The sequence below is a fragment of the Meleagris gallopavo genome, chromosome 12 (genome assembly GCF_000146605.3).
Source record: "Meleagris gallopavo isolate NT-WF06-2002-E0010 breed Aviagen turkey brand Nicholas breeding stock chromosome 12, Turkey_5.1, whole genome shotgun sequence".
NCBI lineage: Eukaryota > Metazoa > Chordata > Aves > Galliformes > Phasianidae > Meleagris > Meleagris gallopavo.
Window position 1 is genome coordinate 7,168,513 of NC_015022.2, and position 9,910 is coordinate 7,178,422.

General features: G+C 40.4%; 1 protein-coding gene across 1 annotated transcript; it reads right to left on the reverse strand.

Moving 5' to 3' along the window:
• Positions 1-68: 68 nt before the first annotated feature.
• On the reverse strand, positions 69-6,460 carry LOC116217087 (tropomyosin alpha-1 chain-like). The gene is made up of 7 exons (XM_031555288.1): positions 6,327-6,460; positions 4,961-5,078; positions 4,770-4,840; positions 3,886-3,961; positions 3,296-3,358; positions 2,955-3,024; positions 69-279 (listed from the first exon to the last, which is right to left on the reverse strand). Exons 2-7 carry the CDS (start codon positions 5,072-5,074, stop codon positions 86-88), a joined length of 588 nt encoding a protein of 195 aa, XP_031411148.1. The 5' UTR covers positions 5,075-5,078; positions 6,327-6,460; the 3' UTR covers positions 69-85.
• Positions 6,461-9,910: the final 3,450 nt, after the last annotated feature.

Consider the following 9,910-nt stretch of genomic DNA (forward strand, 5'->3'; position numbering starts at 1 on the left):
ACTTTTTATTTTTTATTAATAACTAAAATAGCTATTTGAATAAATAAAAGGCAAGGGGATAGCCAAAGGAATACAGCTGGGATGTTTATTTTACATTTAGAGATGTAGAGTTTCTGTACAATAGAGCACAAAGAGCATATTCTGAAACAGGTGCTAGAAAGATAGAGCCAAGTAAGCTAGAAGACAGGACAGTGAACCATGAAACATCCAAAAGCTTGGAAAGATGTTTTATCCAACCCGATGAAGATGTCTTTGGAGAAGTGAAGCAAAGAAAATTATCTGCATAAAAAGAAAAAGTGAGATAAGGTAGGAAATAAAAAAAAGTGCAGTAAGAAGTCCAAAAAAAGCAATAACAGCACAGCAGAATCCAGCATGCCAGGATGACTACTAGTGAAATGCCACACCATGCTGGGATTGGAATGCTATAGCAATTTCCTCATGTACCAGAGGAGGACTACATTTTAAAGCTTGTTTTCCATCAGCAAATATCCCAAATGAAAAGCAAAACAAAACAAAACAAAAAAAAACAACAAAGCCACCAAAAACAAGTTGTAACCTCTGTTACAAAGGAGGGGGAAAAAAAACCATTTGTTCAAAAAGCTGAGCAAATACAGATGTGTTGGTACATAAAAAGTTGCTGAAGAGTGGGAGGGCAGTAATAAAGAAATGCAGGGATTAGAAAGGAAAAAAAAGGAAAAAATAGTTAAAATATGGATGCATGCAAAACACATTTTTAGCTCTGAGCAAAGCTGCAGTACTGCTGAAAGTGCCAGCTTCCAAAAGAAACACTGGAACTGAATGTCACACCTCACAGGCATTTGAGAAAGCCACATCTCTTCTTTCCCATGCCAGCTGCATGGGGCTCATGCAAATGAAAGGGATGAGCATGGGAAGGGGGATTTAGCATAGCTGACCTCTGCTCAGAGTTTTATGTCAATGTGGGAAAAGATGGTATATATCAAACACCACGTGGATTACTCACACTCCTTGCAAATGATCACTTTCTGTTTTTTTTTCCCCACCTCAAACCCTTTCTCCCCTAGCTAAAGCTGGTATTATCACAACTCTGGGATTTACTAATTAATTACTATTGCCCTCCACAAGATACATACGAACAACCAGCACTACGCTTGTCACCTTTCTGGGTCTAAATCACAAGATGTCCTTACTTGTAATTTAGTGGTAGCAGTAGAAAATTCAACTGCAGTGGAATTCAATTCAAGCAGTTCAGGAAATTTAAGATCAACACAATCTACTCTTATTAACAGAGCTAATTCTAAGTCCCTCTGAAACTTCTGTAAAAGCTTTGGCAGAATAAAACCGTGAAGGCAAAAGAACACCCTCTGAGTGCAGCATGTGTTGAGATAACGACTGGCAAATTCAAAATGATGGTAAAAAATACTTGAACAGAGGTCAACTAGAAGGATAAATACAGAGCTACAAACAAATGGCAACCACAGGATATAAGAATCACTGATGCACACTGATAAAACACACATGAGCTCATCGATTAGCTTACAAAATCACCATGAGTATTTACCAGGCTTGGCACGACACCCACCCACACTCAGCCACAGTAAATAAATGGTTCATGGTATTTTGTACATCTAATCTCACTAAATAATGCATCTCCCACTACAAGGGAGTATAATTTCACAAAGCCAGAACCACACAATCAATGAGGGCAGAGAAGCAGGCACAGGCACAAGCTGGAAAGACATTTACATGGAAGTCATATCGTTGAGAGCATGGTCCAGCTCCTCGCTGATGGCTTTGTACTTCAGTTTCTGAGCATAAAGCTCATCTACAGTCCCCAAGGGAAGGTAGAGGTGCACAAGAAAATGGGAGTGTGATCATGGGATGGAATGAGAGGGCAGTGGTGTGGGATACCATCCAAAAGCAGCAGGAAAGGGTAGGAATGCACAGAAAGAAGCGTTGAGGCAGACAGGACAACAAAAAAAACAAAATACAAAATTAGGAAAGAATAAAAAAACAACAGTAAATAGTTTTCTGTGATAAGTTCATTAAACAGCACTGCCAGTGGACAACCTGTGATTTTGGTAAAACAAAGCATAGAAGGGAAGGAAAATCTGTTTCCTTGTCCTGGAAATTTGTTTTAATGCTCATCAGAAAGGCACACAGGAATTGCAAAAGTGAGTACCGTGGATAGGAGAGCTGAAAACAGGGCTCAAGGAAGATGCTAACTGTTTTAAGTACTTAGCTTTCTTCTCTGCTTCCTGAAACAGTAACCATACATTTCCCACCTGCTACCTAGCTATACTTCATACTCTTTATGTGTAAGCCTGCCATGCCAAGGTAATCAAACTACATAAAATCCTAGATTTGATAGAACACATTGAAGTAGTAAGCTCCATATAAACTTTAATTACCAAACTGCTGAATTATTTTCTCTGGAAGGAGAAAGCACATTCAGCTGCAGTTCTGAAAGATCTATCAAAACTTTAAAACAAACTCCATGTCTGTAAATGAGGTGTCCTTCTCAATAAGTATACAATCTATTAGCTTTACTAAAAAACCAGTAACTGTTGTTCTGCCCTGCCCTTATCAGAACAATAAATTAAGTCAGCTTGCTACATTTTAACTATTAGAAAACTAACACAGTTCTTTACCAGCTTTTTGGTAACATGATACTATTTATCTCATAATTTACCCTATGTATTTATATACTTCCAAGCAGAAGCGTGTAAAGCAAAAAAATGAAGAGTCTGGAAAAGACCAGAGAAAAAGGAACAGGCGAGAGCAAAACATTTCACCAGAAACGTTTAAGTTATCAATGTATTTGAATGGGAAATCGTTTTACCTTTTTTACTTTTTAAGTAGACCCATTTATGTAATCTGGACAGTTTAGGTGAGTAGGAGTTGGGTAGTGAATAAAACCAGGAGAATAGAAGACCTGTATCTCTTTAGTAAGCACAGAAAACAAAGATCCATACCTTCTAGATCATCAATGCTCTTCTCCAGCTTGGTTACTGACCTCTCAGCAAATTCAGCACGGGTCTCAGCCTGAAGTCAAGATCAATACAAACAATTGTAGGAAATACACACATGCTAGTTACAAATAGAGAAGCAACAATTCAAAGGAAAAAAAAAAAAAACGATGAGAAGAAGTAGATTTAAAATAAAACATTAAGATGATGCTCCTTTTTATGAGATATTCAATAATTAACTGTTCCCAAAGGGATATGTTCATCCTTAAAGAATTCAAGTGTTTTTTATATTAAAAGAATCAACATAGAGCTGTTATGTACAACAGATCTCCCAGTACAAATTTTACCTCCTTCAGTTTGTCAGTTAGAACTTTAATCTCCTCTTCATATTTGTCTTCTTTCTGTGAGTACTGTAATTAGAAAGAAAACCACTGCTATTAGACCAGGTATTCTATATATATAAAACACCACTCTTCTAATAGATCAACTGTATAAAAGGGAGTAATATGGGCCTAACTAGATTAATTCCACTTATCAGACTGTGATTGCACACAACTTATTACAAAAGCAGAATTTCCCTGGAATTGTATTCTAGCACTACACAGTGGAAAATGAGCAGAATTTAGCATTACAGTTTTGAAGAGGAATAGTATTTGGAGAAATTAAATGTTAGCACGTAAGTGCCATATTATATAAATAATATTTAACTCTTATAGGCTACTTAACAGAAGATTTATTCAAATAATACCAATTTATGTGGAACCAGGTTCTGATAACTACTTAATTCATATTTGACTGTAAGTCCAAATGCTTCTACTAACAAATGGCCTTGCTGAAATGCTGAAAAGTGATCAGCATATTAAAAAACATAACAAACCAAAAGGCCAATCCAGGGGACAGCATAAGGAACACGTTCTCATGTAAGTCTCTAGCCTACCTTCTCAGCCTGAGCCTCCAGCGACTTCAGGTTGTTGGTCACAGTTTTCAACTCCTCTTCAAGCTCAGCACATTTGCTGTTATTTCGGAAGGAAGGCAGGAAAGGGGTGGATGGAAGATTCAGTCAAGCAAAAGAAACAGAAGGAAAAAAAGGGGGGAAAAGATAGAGAAAAATGAAACAACTACAGAGCAAAAGAACGGCCTTAAAAGCAGCTGAATCCATCACAGACTGAAAGCGACTGTTTACGATGCCAAATTCCATTTTAAGTGTGCATTTCAACAATGGCCAGACGTAAGTTATTTACAGTCCTTGGCTTACACAGAAATATTTACAAAGCTTTTACAAATAAGACAGTTCAGCTTCTTTTTGGCTGCATAGGAGACCAGTTTTAAAGGTAAAAAATGAATTAACAAAAAAGAGACCAAAGAAAACAACCAAAGCAAGATGCAAGGAGTAGAGAGCATAGTGAGGATTTATTTGCTACTGAGTGAGCTAACTGGCTATGGAAGCTGAAAGACTCGGGTTGCAGTTAAACCTAAAAACTGTTTATTAGTATCAGTACCTTATCCTCTGCAGCCATTAATGCTTTCAAGGATTGATCCATTATTCTTAACTGTTCTTCCAGCTGTCGGACTTGGCTGTTAGTGAACACATGAAATGCACAAAAGCCATTCACAAAATCAGTGTGCAGGTACAGCATGCAGTGACAAAACACACGCGCACACATACAAACACATTTACTTCAGTGTTGACCATTTATTTCAACCATTGAAGAGCAAACATAGCCTTGAGCTGAACACACAGTGTACTGCCAATGTTTCCATGCTGTTACAGTTTCTGTCTTGTAGCACCTCACAGGATCTCAGGGACAATTGCACACTTACCTTTCCGATAGTTCAGCACGTTCCTCAGCCCGCTCCAGGTCACCCTCAATGATCACAAGCTTACGAGCCACCTACAGACACAGGCAAACAACAATCATGGATATCATTTTATTGCAGCCAACACCATCTGACCCTAGAATCCAAAGTGTGGATAAAGTACTCTAAGCTGCTCCCTGTGCCCCAAAACTGACCTCTTCATACTTGCGGTCGGCCTCTTCAGCAATGTGCTTAGCTTCTTTAAGCTGGATCTCTTGGATTTCCATCTTCTCTTCATCCTTCTGGGCTCTATTTTCAATGACCTTCATTCCTCTGAAAGAATGAAAAAACCCCAACCCAGTAAATAAAAAGTTCAGAGCTTGCCAGTTAATTTTCAGTTCTACCACTGACTGGAGTGTGTCTTTCAGGCAGATGTATTACAATGAATGAAGCACATCAGGCACTTGATTCTTCACACCCACCATCTAATCCTGTGTATTTACACCTCAGAAGTTTAAAGGAAAAGCAGCATGACTTACAAAGAAAGAGAAGTTAATTTGTTTTAACTCTTGCCATAATTCAACTCTGCCCAGAAACTCAACCACTTGACTATCCTTTTTTCTTTTAAATTCCTGGAAAACTGTTCTTGTAGAAAGATAAATAAATGGTCTTGCTTCTAAAGACCCAATAATATGACTGAAGACACCTGTATTTCTAACATTCACCGTGAGATAGCATACTCCAACTCCTGCAGGACTAACAGATATGTTTATGAGAAAACAAATTCCCATGAGTTTTCTCACGTCAGAGTCCTAAAGCACTGACCCAAAGCTCTCTGCACTCTGAGCAAGCAAAATTTAAACTCCTCCATGATAAGAAGTACAGTGAATTGCCCCCTCCTTCCACACAGATTTGACTCAAATTCTCTTCACACTGTCTGCGAGGTAGAAACAGATATGCAGAATACTTTGGATTCTTACCCAATATAAAGTACTATGAAAGTTACATAAAATATTATTTGCATTAGTAGAAGATATCTTTTAAATCCAACAAATCTTGAGTTCCTAAATGCGTCTGGAAATTCCAGCCTAAACCTAAAGGAATTTATGTGATCTCTCTCCTTTGTTCACCTTCAAGCACAAATCTTAACAGCAGGAGAACCAAAGCCTTTTCTAGCACTGGTTCTCCATGTAACATTTTCTAACCACAGTACAATTAAGAATCACTCAACAGCATGAGTACACATCAACTCTGTCACTTGTCATTCAAATACAGAGGTCTGGACTGGGTCCAACAATTTTCCCAGGAAGCAGTATGATATAACAAAAGCTCTAGCCCACTCTATCTTATCTTTACAGCTGAGACACGAACAAGTATTTAAGCCTGTGTGTGTATTCTGGACATCCCTCTAGACAAGCTGTGACTGAAGACTGTGTGACTGAAGTCCAAAGGCAGAGTGCATGACATATGCAGAGGGACATAGGAGTGGTTTAATTTATTTCCCTAACCCACACCCTAGCAATTACCACCTTTGTCATACAGACAATCCAGCTAATCACTTTCAAAAGTAACCCCACCCACCTTTCACTCTCATCTGCAGCCTTCTCAGCCTCTTCCAGCTTCTGCAGGGCAGTAGCCAAGCGCTCCTGAGCCCGATCCAACTCTTCCTCAACCAGCTGGATGCGTCTGTTCAGGGAAGCTACTTCACTCTCAGCCTAAGCACAGAAGAACAGAGGTTAGATCATAACAATGCACGCATGACCCTCTGCAGAGGATTACCCCATGTACCTAGTAGTGCTATTTAATGGCACTTCAATGGCTTCTGTCTTCATTCACTAAAAGTCCATAGACAGAGATGTGCATATCTTTACAATGTTTCTTTTTTATTAAGCAGATTAAGAAATGTGCAACTTATACATAGTCGTCCTAGTCCTGCTCTAGCACAGTCCCTAAATATGTTATCTTATTAGCAGACACAAACCAATCCTTACATCCTTTCTTCTTTCCTAGGAAATCAGCAGAAACTATCACAACCCTTACATATTACCTCAAATCCATTACTTTTGCCATATTTAGATAATAAATACTTATAATGTTACCTCAAGTTCCATAAAAAGAGCTCAAAGTAGGAGTGCAAAAACATACTTACATCAGCATCTGCAATGAGACAGCTCCTACAGGGATAGCCTAAGAGCATTTAGGCACCTCAACACTCACAAATGTGAGTTTTGTTTATAGGCAAGATACTCAGTAGCTAACAGGGTACCAGCAGAAGTTACATCTTGGAAGGGTCCTGTTAGCAACAATTGCTTAAAACATTTCATCCTCCTCTGTGCTGCCAACCTCAGAACTCCCCCAGATCCATCTCTCCTGCACAACATATCTGCTTATTCCTTCATACAGTAACACTCACAACGTGTCTACCTCTTATTACAAGCCTTTACTTCTAACATTTTCAAACCTACACTTCTTAAGTCGCAGAATACCAGCCTTTCCCTAATCATTCTGTTATTAAATGTTATTTCATTCTAAAGAAAGAACAAAAGCCATAAATTAACTATTAATCTAAATAGTTAATACTACCAGGAATAATAGTTATTTTGAATTAGTACTGAAAATGATCTTGCTATATGTGAGGATGTGCAAATCTGAATTTCCAGCAGGGGGGGAATTAAAAAACAACAAAAAACAGGGAAATCTATCCCACAAAAGTATCAGTTTGATGCTTTTCTTTTCTAAAATGTTTAAGGAACTGTTGATATTTGCTTGTTTTATTGCTGCTGAGGTACTCAGATACAGCTGGCTACTACCAGAATTCTGTTGTGCCCAACACCAGTAAGAACAACTTAGGCACTACAAAAGCAAAACAACCTCAGAGAGCAGTAACACTGCCATTGGAGTTGCTAGCAGTAACAGCAACATCTGGGAAGCAAATATAAGTATCTGAACATTCATGGGTGCTGGGAGTGAGCACACTAAGCCAGGAGTGGAGGAGACTACATTCTTACGCTTCCATATCAGCCCCCAAATTAAATCTTCACCTAGCCATGTAATCAAGCAATGGCATTCCAAACCTGCAGGTTTCAGGCTTTGAATAGTAAGAATTTGAACCTTTAGAGAAACAAAGCAGCAGGGGTGGTGGTAGAAATGTCCTTTCATTAACGTTACCCTTGGGAAATCTGTAATAGTACAAGTTAATTATTATCATGTCAAGACTTCTCATCACGATAAGCACACAGAATATGCTTAGAAACACTGGGTGACTAAAGTTCGAGTTTTTACTTCCTGCTCCACCACCAGTAATGTGCTGTGGGTTTCACCAACCAACCTTATATGGCCCCACTCACCCTTCCGCGGAGCAGGACTTCTTCCTTATATGGCAAGGAAGGAAAGAACCCCAGTGACATTAGGGGCACTCCCACAGCAAATATAACCTACTGCATTTTTGACACAGCACTCAGACACCACATATTTTTACAATGAGCGATGACATGGGCATGTTACAATTCCCTGTTAATTGCTACTGCTGTAAGAAAGACTGTTTTCCAGCTAATCATACAGTTGAAGAAGGAAAATCGTATTAGCAAGACAGCCACAGCCTGGTGAGACACAACCACAGTGACTTTTTGTAAAGGCAACGGCTGCTGCTCACAGACCCCATACTTCATCGATCTGGTTTAACAACCACAAGTTGTGAACTGTGATATGCTTTGGCTGCAGTTTCAGCTTTTGCATTGTTTGCATATCTGTACCTTGCGCAGGAAGAAATAAAATTAAAAAACCCAGCAACAGCACTAGCCAGTCACATGCCATACACATACAGCACTGCACTAAGGGAAGGGTCAGGTTCACACCTCAGCTTGCTCGCTCCATGTTCTCACAGCCTCCCTCAGTCATGCAGAAATACAGCTGTGACAGTAAAAAAAAAAAAACAACCTGGCAGTAAGAAAGAAGCACAGGTCAGTATGTATCCATGAGTTCATTTTTCTGCATTTGTTCACTAAAGTGCTGATCCTCTCCAAACAAAAACTTTGTGCCACACAAACATACTGTGCAGAATTCCGTACAATCCACGTAAACCTGCTGCAGGCAACAGACTGACACTACCCTTAAGGATGCTAAGCCTCACCCCACAGTCAGGCTCTCATGGTAAGACTTCACAGGCAAGTGGGATTCCCTCCGGCACTGTGCCTTCTGCACCCAAAGGTGTCATCAGCACTCCCATGGCAGGGACACAGCAGCTAACCTAGTTTAGAACTATGTATGTTGCTGAAGGCATTCTTCACTCACAGAAAGTAGTTTAGAAAACAAATCCAGCTTTCTTTAAGACAGAAACCCTTACAGGTTAATCACGAAATCACAGAACTGTAGGGGTCAGAAGGACCCTCTGTGGATCTCCCCATCCAACCCTCTGCAAAAGCAGGTTCCCTACAGTAGGCTGCACAGGAAAACATCCAGGTAGGTTTTGAATGTCTGCAGAGATGACTTCCCCACCTCTCTGGGCTGTTCCAGTGCTCTGTCACCCTCACAGTAAAGAAGTTTTTCCTCACGTTCATATGGAACTTCCTGTGTTGGAGTTTATGCCCACTGCCTCGTCCTGTTGCTGGGCACCACCAAAGAGCCCAGCCCCATCCACTTGACTCCCACCCAACAGACACTGTTAAGTACTGATCAAATCTCCCCTCACCCTTCTCTCCGTACTGAACAGCCCCAGATCTCTCAGCCTTTCCTCATAATGCAGATGCTCCAAGCCCCCATCATCTTTGTGCCCCTCCGCTGGACTCTCACCAGCAGTCCTCTGCCTGTGGGGACCCACTTTCCAGATCTGCCCCACGATGTGGAGCGATGCCTTGCGATGCGATCTCTCACTCAAACAACATTACAAAGGCTACGTGCACTGCCTTGTGGGTCTGCTTCACAGCTGCACGGGTCAGGAGTCACATACGGTGCTCCTCTGCTCGAGCAGCTCTGAACGCTCACCAACACCAGACACTGCTTTTTTAAGCTCGCTGCCCAGAACACGAATAACAAACGAGTTATTTGGCATGAGTTCCCCGCAAACTCCGAAGATACGGTCACAAAGAGCACTCTACATTTTACAGAAAAAAAGAACTCCAGCCGCCACCATGCCCCAAGGTCAGCGCTATCGGCTTCGTGCCGCATCG